The sequence below is a fragment of the Felis catus genome, chromosome D1 (assembly GCF_018350175.1).
Source record: "Felis catus isolate Fca126 chromosome D1, F.catus_Fca126_mat1.0, whole genome shotgun sequence".
NCBI lineage: Eukaryota > Metazoa > Chordata > Mammalia > Carnivora > Felidae > Felis > Felis catus.
In genome coordinates this window covers 87,640,064-87,655,707 of record NC_058377.1, presented here as the reverse complement: position 1 = coordinate 87,655,707, position 15,644 = coordinate 87,640,064, and the positions used below count along the sequence as shown (strand labels likewise).

The window sequence follows — 15,644 nt, the reverse complement described above, 5'->3', positions numbered from 1 at the left end:
CCCACGCTCTCTAGTGCTCTCTCTCTCTCAAATTAAAAAAAAAAGAAGAAGAAAATCAGTCTCCCTGATGTTCAATGCACATACGATGCCATGGTTGCCACAGCACTTGGTAAACGTTTGCTAGAAGAACTGAACAGGATTCTCATTAGTCTGCTGGTCTCCAGCTCCTGGAAGGATTTGGGAGCACAGGTGAGCTGAGGAGCACACAGCGCTGGGAGGACCTGGGGTGGAGTGGTTGGTGTCCTATGCTGCTAGGACAGTAGGACTTTTCCTCCAGCTGCTGGGCCAGCGCTCAGCTGTCAACTGGGAACTGCCTTTGCTCTCCCTGGGCATCGGCGGGAATCAGCAAGGCCAATTCTCTCATTAGGAATTATCTTTAGCTAAAGAGAGCTGCCTCACCCACGGACACCCAATGGCTGGTCAGTGCCAGAGTACAAGAGCCCAGATGCTTCATCCGCACTTGGAACAACTCTGCGGGGCCGTGTGAGGTTAGCTGAGGCCTCGTAGCATCTGTACCACAGCCCGACTTTTAACTCTGCCTAAGCCTGCTTCATTCCCTTTCCTTACGGGTGTCCATACCTAGAGCACACTGGGGACCCTGGCCTGCCACAAGAGACTATGAGGTCTCTGAGTCCAGGAGCAGCGGGATGGGTAGGTGGGCATCAGGAGCAGCAGCAGTAGTGTTCGGAGCTCAGGGAATCAGAGACAATGAGCAAGCAGATGGCACCTGCGTGCTTACAACAGAGAGGAAGTTGCCTGTCTCCTGCCCAGTGGGAAACTGCCTGCATGGTAGGGAAGTCCTGGGCCTGGAGGGGGGCCTGGCTCCAAGTGAGGTCACAGGGCCATCCTGAAACCTGGCCCAGTCCTTTCCAAAGCTGCCAACGAGAATCTACTTCTTGCTCCCCACTTGCAAAGTGGCCTCCATGTTTGTGGGGTTAGCAAGTATCTGGACAGCCACCAGCCCGGTGAGATCTGGACTACAGCAAAACGCCCCCTTCACCACCAAACACCTCCACTACTTTGCCTTGGGCTCAATCAGGGAGACCGATTTTCTTTTTCTATTTTTTTAATTTGAGAGAGAGTGAGCACGAGAGAGCATGGGCAGGGAAGAGGGGCAGAGGGAGAGATTGAGAGAGAGAGAGAGAGAAAATCTTAAGCACGTTCCACACTCAGCATGGAGCCCAATGCAGGCCTCTATCCCACAACCCTGGGATGGTGACCTGAGCCAAAATCAAGAGTCAGATGCGCAACCAATTGAGCTGCCTAAGCACCCTCTGGGGGACTGGTTTCTTATTATCCTTAGGATCAAAAGCCCCCCGATAAAATATAATATGGCATAAATTAACTTGAGACAATGTATCAAGCCAGGCTTATTAACAGCTTAAGCTAGCTGGCAGAGGTAGGAGAAAGAGATTAAAGGCTGATTTGGGAGGACACAGGTAAGACAGTCCCAGCTTGGATGCGGAGAGGGTGATGGCGGTGAGGGTGGGGTCGACACGAGAGCACCCAGTTCAGAGCATAACAAACAAAATGCTCAAATCCACCCATTTGCCTCCCGATGAAACCAAGAGTTGGCCACCCCTTAACTGGGAACACCAAGCAGCACTAGTCTCCTTGGTTTCTGACCATCATCCCAAACCCATAAGATGCTGGCGATCGATGTGCTGGGGAGTGAGGAGGAGAGGCTTCCATTAATAATATAGGATTGACAAATTTCCCTAGAAGGCCTCAGACTTGCTACGAGCTGTTACAGGCAGTCGGGGCTTTCCAGAGCATATTTCATTCCTCTGCAGATGGAACCCATCAAAACAACCGCTCTGATTCTTTGGCCTCCTTTCTTTCTAGTAACCACCGTTCACCTGACACAAAGGGAGCTGGTTGCCCTGTGAGCTGAGAGACGCCAGCAAATAAAAGCCCTATTACACACGACACAGCACACCCACGCCTTCAGCCAGAGGCTGGGGACTAAGCTCTGAGTGATGCTTTCATCTTCCCCTTGGCCAAACGTGCCTCCACTAGTCTCCCCACCGCTCCCCAAATATTGCTCTGGCTGGTAATTCTCATCGCATCTCTCACTTGTGGGGATGGCGGCCAGCATTCCACAACCTCCTTGCCGCGGGTGCTCCTCCAGTGCCAGGCTGACAGGCCCATGCTCGCTTGGGGCCCTCTCCGCGGCGGTGGCTATGCAGGACACGGGGTTCTGTCAGTGAGGTGCACTGATGTGCAGGCTGGGCCGAGGAAATGAGCCAGAGCCCGTCTTTCTGCTCCCTGGTTGTCCCAGGGCAGACCACCTCCCCACCGTCCTGCTGGGGGCAGAGGCAGCCGGCCCTGGTCAGGGCCAGCCCTGGGGTTCTGTTCTCAGTCTCTCCCAGAACACACTGCCAGCCCTCCAAAGGTTTTGTGAGCGCCTAACTCCGCACAGTCATTTTTGGCCTATTCCAATGGCTTGATGTTTTCTGTTTTCTGCAGCAGAATCTTGCCTGATATTGTACCTCTTATTATAGATTTACATGTACTTCTCAATTGCAAAGCCATCTGGCTGTCACTAACATTTCCACACATTTCCTTGGAGAACACCCCTGGAATGACTGGTGGCTGTGCCCTGACAGCAGAACCTTCAACACCACCTCTTCTGAGAGGCATCAGTGGACCAGTCATCCTCAACATTTTCAAACCCTTCAGCCACACTTTAGGGTTTACCATGAAGGCTCTCTGAGGACCACCAGGGTGTGGAGCTTGGGCAAGGTGCTGGAGAGAAACCTGAGGAGAAGGAGCCTGTAAAGGTCTCTGCTTCTGAGAGGTGGGCATTCATTGTCAAAGTTATAGTTCAAACGTTCTGTTCCAGAGTCTCCCTCATTGCCAAGGCACATGTATACCTGACCCCATTTCTGTCACATTTTTTAAAACTCCAAACACAAATCAAGGTTGAGGATGTGTATTTTTATGTCAGGGGGAACAATATGATTATTCCTTGTCCTTTGGAAGCAAAGGTTGATTCCTCAACCACATAAAGGGATTACTAATTTGGCTGACATAGGGAAGATCACTTGGGTCTTTATTCTACCTGATCATTCACATTTGGGGCATTTTCTTTTCCCTCCTCATCACCTCGTTATTTTCTCCATGACTTGCATTCAGAAAATAACATTTAGAAAAATACTTTGAAACAGACGCATTTTTGCTTTTAAATATTAAGGTGACATTTTTTTTCTCCCTGCTTTATGCACTGGGAGGAACTCATTTCAATGCCAAAGTTAGTTTAAAGATACGGTCTGGCCTTTTAGCAGTGATCAGTTTGGGACATCTTTCTAAAATTATGCATTTTGTCTAATGGGGTTTAGAAAATTACTCCTAGAAAATTACTACCCAAGTGAGCCACAGTGACTGCCAGGAGTGTGTTGCATCCCTTAGCTGTTAGGGGGGACAAAGAGGTTAAGAATTGTTGCTGCAAAACATAGAGATTCCCAAAGCCCTTGGAGCTGATTGTCTCTTGTGCAGGCCCCAACACATCCTGCTCTATGGAAACATTTTGAAACAATCCAGGCTGCCATCAGTCCCGGGGCTCAGATGTGCCTGTGTTGCGAGTGTGTGTGTTTGCTTATTTATTTACTTACTAATTTATTTTTACACCCAGGCTTTCTTGTTGGGATTCTAACGTAGTCAGCTTTGGAGAAATTAAATCAATCTCCCACTGCTTCTGTTTCTATCATGTCAAGGAGCCAGTCCCCCTGGTGTTCCCTAATCTGGCAGAAATGACTGGAAATCTTGGCCTGGCTTCAAGATCCCCAGACCCAGTAGGAAGAAGGACATGCTTCCAACCGAATGACCTGTTCACTGCCGGGCTAACGGGTTCTTTTGTCAGGAGTGCCCTGGCATTTTTGGAAAATCAAGTTGAGAAAAGCTATGACTGTCTTCTTTTCCTACTTTATCAGCCGGGCTATTGTTTGCTGGTATGAGTTATCCATGCAAGGATTCTTATGAAACCTGACATCCAGCCTCTTGGTGAGATCAGAGACACAGGATACGTATTACATCATGTGAAGGCAGATAGATAGTGTGGTGGGTTTATATGGAAGTCCTACTGCACAGCGGTTAAGAGGATGGGCTCTGGGAGTTGGGGAGACAAATGATGCAACTGTTCTGTGCCGGGGTTTCCTCATCTGTACAATGGGTGCAGGGAGGGTTCCGACCTCACTGGCGTCTGTACAAATTCAATTAGATAATTCACATAAAAAGACTAGAATAGAGGCTGGTCTATTGTGTGCAGTCAATAAATGAGAGGTGCTTTTCATGTGATCAGAGCAAAAGGCACAGGACGAGAAACAGGAAGCAGACTGCATTCTTACAGACAACAGTCTAAATTCTTAAAATTGGTCCCTTGGTGATCGTTTTGTCTTAAGGAAACTTATCTTTGCTTATGCTTTTGAGATGATATGCAATTCTCAAGACATGTATATTTAAGAAAAATCGATGAGAATGAAGAGGGCTTCCCTGAAAGCAATCTATAATTGGAATATTTATACAAGTGTGAGGGGTGAGCAACCTCTTTTTAAATATCATCTCCTTCCTTCTGTTGTTGTAAGTCATGTACTAACGTGGCGGTCTAAAAGTATGAAGTCAGCACGGCAAGTCATGGCATATAGCAGTTAAACAACAACAACAACTGCACTGTCCTCTTTTCAAGACTAGTAGGCAAATCTCTGCCCTATTTCCCCAAACTGTAAAAATGTCTGTGCCTAGACTCTCACAAGATGCCTATTTATTTCCAATCTTGAAATATGTTTAAGAATCCTATCATGCCTCAGGAATGCCCGAGCAAAAGGAGTCCCTGAAACTATAAGCATGTAGGAAAGATATTCACTGTTCGTAGGGAGAGATTAGCTGGAAAACTCAAATACCTGATTTTTAACCACTGGCTGATTATCAAATTGTTGGCCGAGTTTGAATAAAAAATATTTTTATGAGGAGAAAAATCAATGTTGGAAAATTTCACCTGGAGGAAAAGAAAAGATTTGCCCAAAGCATCTGGAATTTTATAAAATTAACTATGAATTTGTTTTATACAAAAAAGAAAAACAGAAATAAAAGATTATTACCACTAACACAAATGTCAAGTTTGAATGTAAGGTAACCAGAAATTCAAATTAGGCAGAATATTTGTTTTTAATGGAATCACTAAAATCCCACTTAAAGATTTTGTGGCAAACAATGGCCAATCCTGAGGGGGGAAAAATCTTTTGGTATTCAAATCAGCATGGTATATTTAAGAAATCGAGTGTCATTTGCAAATCACAATCTCACAGATGATAACAAAACTGTATCCAGACATTTTTGAATCATAACTCTTGATACAAAAAAAACCTTATTTGTAATTAGAGAAATATTTTAGGAGAATGGGAAAGAAACCTTTTTCATAAAACCTAAGAGTAGATTTAAGGCCATCTGAAATCCTGGGGTAGGGTGAAGCATTCCTGAATGCCTCCACCAGAGTCGCATTCATGTATGCTCAGGGGTACAACTACGTTAACAGGATGTGAGCGACTGGATGTGAGGCACCACACTGTAACCCTCATCTGGGAAGTTCGATGGGGTTAGAACAATTTTTTCAGTTTGGAGACATCACTGAACATAAGCATGGGCTTCATCATATGAAATCACCAAATCACTCCGTTGGACATCTCATGGTTTCCATGGCATATTGAGGAGTTATGAAATCAGGAACCAATCCAACTTCTCAACACTGCTATGGATTAAAAGAAGCCTGTGTTCAAATGAATTCTAACTCACAGCCGTGGTTCCTACTGAGTTTTAAGGACAGAGGGGAAAAAATTAAGAACATTTAGAAACACTACTGACTTAAGATCAATATTGTACTATTCATAAAATGGTTGGATTCAGAAATCAGAATCCTTTTAGCCGTAATTTGTTACTCTGACACATTCCAAGTAGTCTTACTTGCAAAAGAGGTAGTAACGAATAATGAAAGAGAAAACATTTTAGTGCACTTTTAAATTCCACAAATATATAGTGAAGTGAAACATTTTGAGGTGTTCTATCTCCGCTGCTCTTATGGGAAAGCAAAGCCTATAATCACCTTGGCCCAGCAGACACTTACATCGTATCCGCTGTTACGGATTCCACGCCGGGGTCGCTCCCGAGTCACCAGAAGGTCCATCTCCGTTTCCCCAGGACTCGGGCTATTCAGAGACTGCCGGCTTCGGTAGACAGAGTTCTTCATCTGTTGCCTGAAGAAAATCCAACAACTGTTATGATGCAGCAAATGCCCTGACAGATGGAATTCTCCACTGATCCAAACTACAGGCAACCAATGAAGGGTTTGGATTTGCCTTGCAGATCTCAGAATTCATGCTATTTGCTCTCCGACCATCAGAGGCCATAGGAATAGTGGAATAAAAGATTGTTTCTGTTTTTGTTTCTGTTTTCCCAGATGCTATAAGCATTTGGCTGAATTGTAAATACTCTTCTAATGGAAACTCGGTAACTATAATCAATTGCAACACTACAACCTCATCTAAAATGCTGCTGATGGCAAGGCCGGGGACTCTCCCTTGACCTGACCCTCCAGGACAGCAAATGCGGGAGAACAAACTTGCTTTTGTTGACTGTTGACTCAGCTAGCCTGCTGTTCTTTTTAATCTTTCTGATTTCACAGGCAGGATTTCATGATGTGTTAATAAATCCTGTGGCTAATGGGCCACTTAATACTGTAAATACTGATAGATTTTCTTTTCTACCTTTCCCCCAGTGGAGTCCTTTCTGGTCTGAGGAGCCGTAAACCAAGAGGCAGTTTGGAGCTTATCCATCCATCTATCCATCCATCCATCCATCCATCCAATATTTACCAAATGCCTACCATGTGCTAGGCACTGTGGAAAATGATAAGGATCCACGGTGAGCAAGACAGACATGGCCCTGCTCTCCTGGAGCTTACATTCTAATGAGGGAGACAGACAATTCACAATATTTCAGAGGGTGGTAAGTGCTATTAAGAAAAATAATATGCAGGCGCCTGGGTGGCTCAATCATTTAAGTGTCCAACTTTTGGTTTCAGCTCAAGTCATGATCTTGTGGTTTGTGAGTTCGAGCCCTGCATTGGGCTCTGCACTAATTACATAGCCTGCTTGGGATTCTCTCTCTCCCTCTCTCTCTCTGCCCCTCCCCCCATTCGTGCTCTCTCTCTTTCTTTCTCTCAAAATAAATAAACTTAAGAAAAGAAAAGAAAAAAAAGAAAAAGATGATGTGACAGAGGATGGCTAAAACGGGGGCAACTTTAGATAGGATAGAGAGGGGGACAGTTCACCTGAGACTTAAATAGAGCCAGCCACATGCCAATCCTACACAGAACATTCCAGGCCCAGGGCATAGCATGTTGAGAGGCTCCCCTCAGCTCCCTCAGGAAATGCATACATTTGTCACCATTGTCTGCTTACACTTGCCATTTGAAGCATCTTTTTGAAGAGGAAGGAACAGGAACACCGTGAGGGTTGTGGCTGCGCTTTTCTTCCTGAAGAGGCAACTCTTACAAGTGGGGAGTGAGGCCCGATGGGGGTAGGCGGTTTCACATGACACTGCTGAGTGACAAAGGTGGCTACTGCCCTGTCATCCAACAATCGGTTTCTCCCTGTGAATAACTGGCACTTCAGAGCATCTATTTTCAGGGACTTCCCCAAACACCACCTATTTTATGTCTCTGTTCCAAGATTCTATCCATTCATGGGTTAAAGGTGAAGAGGTCACATTCTTTATTCCCAGTGACTACGCGGGGAGCCAGAAACCTGGCAGGTATACATATATGTACCTCTTCATGATCACACACCCAGTTAGTGATGGCATGACAGTCACATGCTATTATTAGTCTAGAATAGCCCTTAGAATTCCCAAGGTGAAACACTACCCTTGCAATTGGCCTAGGGGATAAAATAGACATTATTAGGCCTGCTCCCTCACTATGAGGAGCTTACATGTGTTTAGAGAGTCTCTGTGATCTCTGCTTGCCTGATACCCATGTTAACCTTCTTTTGGTGACAGCACTATGATGTTCTCTGGAGGCTATCCTTCCTGTTGTGGTTAGCCTGTGATTCAGGCTGGACAATCAAGCATCACATCCCCATGGCCACAATGATCGGTTAGAGGGTGGTCATGTGAGTTGGTCTAATGAGACTGAGTCTCAGGGCTTTCACCAGAGCAACCAGGAAAGAGGCATTCTCTTGGCATTGAAGTTTCTAAGAGGACAGGATATAAGCCAAAAATTGCTGGCAGCCAGTTTTGCACTATGAGGCAAGAGCCTGAAGAGGAACCAGCTAAAAGTGATGAGAGGGCAAGCCAAAAAGGGGGGACGTTGTATGACCCCTTGGATCGGGTCATGCCTGAAGTCTTGACCTTTCACATTCACTGATGAATTCTCTTTGTATTTAACCAGTTGGTGCTGGGTTGCCATCATTTGCAACCAAAAGAATCCTGACTAATATAGGAGCTTAAACCTAATAGTATAAACTGCCCTGTCGTTATCTGCAATTAGAAGCTTCCTTTAGAAATGGAACACGACCTTGTGATACAGAGTGATTCACACTTTAAGGCAGATCCCAAAGAATTCTCATCCTTGACCTAATTACAAATCACTTTTTAAAAAAGCAGGCTTCACAACTGTACTGAGATTGGCAATTAGCCCATTTAGAAAAGATTTACTCATAAGGGTGTGTGGGGGGGGGGCAGTAAATACTAGGATTAGCAATTGACATTTAAGTAGGCTGTTTTGGAAGTATTAGAAATACAATAGCGAGACTGTGAGCCCTTTCAAGAACCATGAATGTGGGTGAGTACTTAGACACTGGGGTGCACTCCAGTCTCCTTTTCCATCAAAGACAGTGTTCCATTATGATACCCAGCCTAAAGGCTGCTATTTAACATGGATCTCAATTGAGCAGACCACTAATGTGTGCCTGGCGTGTAAGCAACTACTTAGAAATAAATTAGGCTCTTGGTAGAGGAATTACCTCTCTAATGGAGTTCCATTAGATACATTCATTTCTTGTTTGTATTTTGCTATATTCTTTAAAAGTTAATACATTTTGAAACTTGCAAAGTTTTTTACCTCTGAAAATACTGCTGCACAGATAGTGATAAATTTTATTTGCATTTTTAGAGGTTTTTTGATCCCACAATAAAGTTTAAGAAAGTAGTTCCCAAACTGTGTTCTGTGGAAACCCCGGGTTCCATAAGGATGGAACGTAAACCAGCGAGGAGGAGGAGGAGGAGGCCGAGGCCCTGCTTCCATCAGAGCAGCTCTGTCTTTGTAAGTTATTGCCTTAGGTTGGGTATTCCTGGAAGCAGGCTCTGTGAGGATTTGAATGCAAATGGTTTACTTGGGAAGAGATTCCAGGAAGCACAAGTTGGGAAGTGGGGAAATGAGACAGAGAATTCTCGGGAAGGAGGTTGATAAAGGGTATGATATACAGCAGATTAGTATTTTGGGCAGCCAGGGCTCAATCTAGAGAATTCTCAGGAAGGAGGTTGATAAAGGGTATGATATATAGCAGATTAGTATTTTGGGCAGCTAGGGCTCAATCTTCTTGGAGAAGCATGAGGCATAGTTGCATTAAAATGTAGGCTTTATTTTATTTAGATATGGCAAGACCAACAGATCAGGAGGTGACCGCCGTTGAAAAGATAGTTTGTTATACTTACAATTCCAAGGGGATGGGGCATGCCATGGGGCACCACATGGGGAGGCACCAGGATCAGTCACAAGGCAGTAGGAGGTAAAGGCAAGAGACTTTATTGTGGTTTCTTTGGGAAGGCAAGGCAGGGTAAATGGGCCGCAGATTGGATTTCTGGAATAATTTCAGCAGCCCCCTGGGACATAGGGGCTGTTCCTGGTTGTGAGGTACCCTGTCCTCAGGTGGTCAGGGCAGGGGGATTGGAGCCCAGAGTGTGACAGCCCTTGGTGAAGGAGGAGGTTGGGGCATGGACTCTGGCTTGTTTGGTTCACATATAAAAGGGGCACCTGCAGGCCAGCCCTTGCCAGTCTCTAGGAATTGGCTAGACAGCCCTGGGAGGGGCAGTTTCTCTAAGAGTTGGCAAGATCCCAGAAGTCAAACGGTCAAATACAAAAGCTAGAAAATGTGGTTATTACAACAGTGTGGCTTACGCCTCAGAGGTCTCCTGCTGGGGTGTTTACCCATCGGCTCCCATCTGTCATTGACTGAAACTGCTCCAGAGCGCATCAGCTACGTGGCACTTCTGGCGGGGGCTGCTGAGAAAAAGCCCTCAAATCAGAGTCATAGATGCTCACAGGAAGGAGGATGCTGCTGGATGTAGGATGTACCAGAGCAGTGGGGGCCATGGGAATCTGTAGCGGGGGGGACTCTGCCAGCATCTGCCTCAGTTACATTGCATTCTTTGTGCCTCCGGGTAAGAGTTTATAACATAAAAATGGGGGTGTTCTTCTGACTTTAAAGAAAAAGCTGTGAGGGCTCTTTTAAAAGAGGTGGGGATGAGTCAACGTTTGGAATCTAAACGCTGTCTCTGATTTGATGTAATTTAGGTCTCAGGGTAAAATCCTGGTCACCCCTGGACCGGACAATGATTCCCTCACGTGTGCCTTGCAGTGGTGACGTCACTGAGGGCAGAACCTCTGCGGAGCTGAACTGAGAGCACCAATGAACAGGTAACTCCAACCTGTGACAACAGACACCACACACGAGGAGCAGCCTCTCGAGTCAACGACAGAGTGTGACGAGAATACCACCTCAGGGGGGTGCCTGCGTGGCTCCGTTGGTTAAGTGTCCGACTCTTGATTTCAGCTCAGGTCGTGATCTCACGGTTCCCAAGATCAAGCCCCTGTGTGGGGCTCTGCGCTGACAGCGCGGAGCCTGTTTGGGATTCTCTCTCTCTCCCTCTCTCTCAAAATAAATAAACTTAAAAAAAAAGAAGAAGAAGAAAAGAGTAACACCTCAGAGCTTACCAAGTCACTGCCACTCTCTTTGTCTCTGTTAATCCTTCCCTTCCCATTCCCATCCCTTTTTTGTCTCCTCTCCATTCCTAACCCACCTCACCCAATTTGGGATCTTCCATATTTCCCCTTCATAATGTTAAAAAAAATTTTTAAACATTATTTTGAGAGTCGTTCAATCCCTTCTTCAACAGACATTTATGGAGAATGGAATAATACACGCAGACAGCATCGGCAGGCCATCGAAGGGCCTTGAGAATCTGGCCTGAGCTTCTGCTGAGCAGTGGGGATGCAGGTCTATGGCAATGAAGTTGTGTCCACTCTCCTTATAAAAAGCTTCAACTGAAATACTTTATGTATTTCCCAAATAACTTCCAAGCTAAGTTCCTTGTATTGGCACATGACTCTTGATTCTTTTCCCAAGTGGCAGCAGAAAACCTGGGAAAAGCAACTCTCTGCCCCGGTCTGTAGAAGACCCCTGACTAAAAAGTCCTCAAGTGCGGCTTACAAGCTGAAGAAGCCACCAGCCTTCCTATAAAATCCATACCCTTCTTCCCTCCTTTCTACGGTTATCAACACGGTGACATATACATGTTGTATCACAATACACGTGAGCCCTGTCAAAGTGTGATTTTTACATCAACAGCTGATCAGATGCACCAAGCCTAATTAGAAGCATGGTAAATGAATTCTTTCTTTCCTTTACTATAAATAAATGATATCAATTCTGCTAATAAAATTGGGCCCCTCCTCCCACCTTGATCTTGTGATCCCATCTGAGCCTGTCACATAGTCACGTGTGCTTTTAACAAATACCCACTCAGGGCGGGAGCTGTCGTGTCTCACCCGGTTTGTGGAGGGTGGATCTGCCAAGGCTGTGTATGGCGTGGATCGGAGAGCTGGCATGCCCAAAGCCAAGGGGCTGTTGCCAAGGAGAATGTATATTTGAAAGGGATGGTCTCAAACCATGAAAATGCTTCCGAGGAGGTGCTTTAGGATGGGGAGGAAAGAAGAAAGATGTTTAGCTTTGCTAAACCAGTAGGTGAAGTCGCTCACTCTCTGCTTAGTGAGCAACAAAGCTTGGGATGATGTCAATCCAAACCGCTGGGCCTCACCCTCCCTCTGAGGCCAGGTCCCCCTTTTAGGCTGTTATATCACCTCACGTTGCAAACACCCTCTGCACTTACGAGTAACAAACTTCTGGGGGTAGCTATCTTTTTGTCCCATCAGACCTTAAGTTCCACAAAAGCAATGACTGGGCTGTCTTGTCTACCATAAAATGCTAAATGAGTGGAATGAATGAACGAATGAATGAGAAAAAGCCTACATGGCCATGAGAGTATTCAGCAGCTTGCAAGGTGCCCAGTACAGAGTAGGTAATGATAAATGTCAAATAAATGAACAAATCTATGAATTAAAGAGATGAACTCAGCACAGAGCTCTGAGTAGGTATGTGGTAAGTATTTACTGATGCTGAATGAAAAGGTGGGGCATAAAATTTGCTTTTCTTACACAAGAGCCAATAATTAATTGAAAAATACAATGTCCTTTGATCTGGAAGTTGCATAACCAGGAGTGTGATAATTGTATCTTTACCCATCTCTGAAACAGCTACTGGTTTGGAAATATTATTAAGCTAAAGGACAATTACGGTTGTTTGCCCAAGTATTTTTTTTTTAATGGCTTCAATTTTATTCTTTTCTAAACTCATTATGGAGTACTGGCTTGCACAGACTAGCATGGTCCAGATCAGCAGCCAGCAATGATCACAGTCCTAAGGACAGATCAAGAGACCAGAGCTGTATTACCCAAGGCACCCTCTGCCCTCATCCCACTAATGGTCCTGGGACCATCAGAGAAGCCCTTAGACACTGCACCTGTTTTTAGACTCAGCGAATGGAGCACACAGTTCTGGGTCTGGATCCAAAACGTGCTCGATTTCCTTTGGGGTTTTCTCATACATCTTTTTTCTTTCTGTCTGAGCCTTGTTTGTCTCCACCGGTGGAAAGTCGTAATATCCCTTCCTCTTGGCTTTGAGGCGTAGCTTGTTCCGATAGTGCTCGATGTCTGACTTCTGCTTCAGGGCTTTGTTTACCTGGGGAGAGAGAGTATGTCTCAGGCCCACAGCTGACCAGGCATGGCCAACAGGTGGGAGGTTTTCACCAGATCACAACTCCTGCAAAAGCTGTCCTAGGCTTCACCTCAGGTCCTTGAGCCAGCTAGACCCACCTGTGTCCCATTCCAAGACCAGCCCCCAACAGTGGGCCACAAACAGTGTGGAGCCCAACAGTCACCTAAGTCACTTGGACCTTCCATCGGGGGCTTCTTCTCCCTAGCCTACCCAAACCTCCTCAGGTCTTTGTGGTGTAAGGCTGATCCCACCTAAACTCCTTTGGTTCTCCTGTGTGGGAGCTTCTGAGTTGGTGCTCTACTTCTAGCTCCAGCCCTGAGGAACCCAATGACCTCCCCTAGCCATTTAGCTGGTGCCCAGATGGATACAATAGCCAGTTCCTGAAGAGGCTGAGTTAGGATGAACTTAGGGAGAAGGGAGAGCAGACATGCTGTTCCCAAGGTCCTTCCACTCTACCAACCTGCATGTGAGAGCTTATTTTTGTCAATCTATATCTTTCTTGAGAGATAGGTAGTTCTGAAGCCTTGTATGGCCACTAATGCCAGCCAATTTCTGCTCTATGGGGCAAAGTCAGTCTGGTCACATCAAGAGGAACATGGCCAACACACCTTCTGACTCGTCAAAGATACCAACAGATGGCTATGTTAAATAAATAACAAATGATGAGGAAGTTACACCCATGAATGAAGCTGAATGATGAAGTCAGCCTGACACCTACTGGATTACATGGAGGACCATCAGTGCTGTTTGTAACCGGACTTGACTATATTAATATAACCATGTATAGTGTTGTTATTATGTTTGCTTTAAATAATCTTTAAAAGAGTTTTCTGTAATGCATAAAGAAATAATTCATCTAGTGGTAAGATACGTATCAACCTACAGGATGAGGCCGAAGGTTCATCAACACACAGCTCCATTTAGATGTTTTGTTTTTACAGCATACTTTTCCTAACTTTTGCAAAGATCTCCCCAACCTGAGCCCTAATGATATTTTTAGGCTGATAGCATTTCACAGGTCTTAATTGTTCCCTTATTCTGCCTGCCACCAAGAAAACTAAAAGGGACAAGAAGCTAGTATGACATCCTCTGAGGCAGGAATCCCATTTCTGGAATCTCTCCTTAAGCAACATTCCAAGAGAGCTTCAAAGTCAGGGATGAAAGTTAACATCACCAGTAATCAGTCATGTCAGTATCAAATATTTCCCGATATGATGCTGACAAAAGGGACTATCACGCCCGTGGTTATGCCAAAAATGCATAACTTCAATCCAATCATTAGAAAACACTGGACAAACCCAGACCGAGAGATATTGTACATGATAACTGGCCAGCACTCTTCAAAAGAGTAATGGTCATGAGACAAAGAATGGTCACAAGGAATGACTGAGGAACCGTTCAGACTGGAGGAGACTAAGGACACAACTAAATGCTATGTGGAATCTTGGACTGGATCCTGGGAACAGGAAAGAGACATTAGCTGGAAAACCAGTGAAATTCAAATTAGGTCTTAGATTAGTCAATCACAGAGTACAAATGTTAATTTTCTGGGTTTGATAATTATTCGGTGGTTATGTAAGATGTTCACACTCGGGGTAGGTAAAGAGCCGGTGGGGCTCTCTGTACTATCACTGCAACTCTTAGGTAAATCTGAAATTATGTCAGAATAAAGGGATTTTCAAAGTCAAGCATGAAATTGCTCACATATCATAACCGGAACTAAAACTAAAACCAAAAAAAAAAAAAATACCTGGAAGCTTTGAACAATGGGAGATCACTTTTCCAATCAATGGTATACCTACTTAACTAAGTCATTAACAGTAACCATCCCAAAGACCATAGCAACACCGCAAATGTTTAAGATACAAGATATAAAGTTGTCTCTATGAGATTCTAAAATATACATGAGTTTGATCAAAAGTTTGAGGAGGAGGTAGAGAAAATGAAAACAGGATATGGTAGGGTAGTGAGATTACAGTGATTTTTCTTTTTTCTTCTGAACATTCTATGTGGTTATGTTTTCTTTAAAATGATGTTTAAAAGAATTACCTATAATTCATAAAAGGAAAATTTATGGCTTTGGGGTTGTGGTTTCTTCACTGAAACAAGCCAACCATAAGAGAAAAAGGAAGGAATATATATAAGACCATCTGCCTTAAATGCCACAAGGCAGCAAATTACAGGGATCAGTTCAGGCCTCTTTTCCAGTCCAAATGCCAGCAAGGTCCATTCCTTTAGCTACCACAATGTAACAAGTATCCATTTCTGGGTAGGCAAAATGCTCATCTGTTCTCCTACTGGGATGGGGTGATGAGCCTGGCAGAAAAAGGGAGTGAAATGTTGAATTTAGCTGAGATCCAGAATGTGTCCCCATGACATTCACATCACCAAGCTGGGGTTTAAAGATCCAGGCATGGCGACCACTCTCTGGGTCCTTACTGGGCAGAACATGCTGATCAAGAGCAGTTAGCAGTGCATTAGTGACAACCTCAGAGGCCTTTATCACTGGGCTTGTGTGTCTGGTGGCAGAAGTGTGCCTAA

At 44.8% G+C, this 15,644-nt stretch overlaps 1 protein-coding gene across 6 annotated transcripts in view; it reads right to left on the bottom strand.

Annotated features, from left to right (window-relative positions):
- The window catches only part of KIAA1549L (KIAA1549 like), a 266,986-nt gene that overhangs the window by 38,134 nt on the left and 213,208 nt on the right, over positions 1-15,644 (bottom strand). For 5 of the 6 annotated variants that reach the window (XM_023239688.2, XM_045039126.1, XM_019812246.3 and 2 more), the window contains exons 15-16: positions 12,850-13,067; positions 6,116-6,245 (exon numbers count right to left, since the gene is read on the bottom strand). In XM_023239688.2, coding sequence (XP_023095456.2) covers positions 6,116-6,245; positions 12,850-13,067 — 348 coding nt within the window. Of the gene's footprint in view, positions 1-6,115; positions 6,246-11,799; positions 11,963-12,849; positions 13,068-15,644 lie in introns of those variants that run through there. The other variant, XM_045039128.1, reaches the window with a different exon arrangement.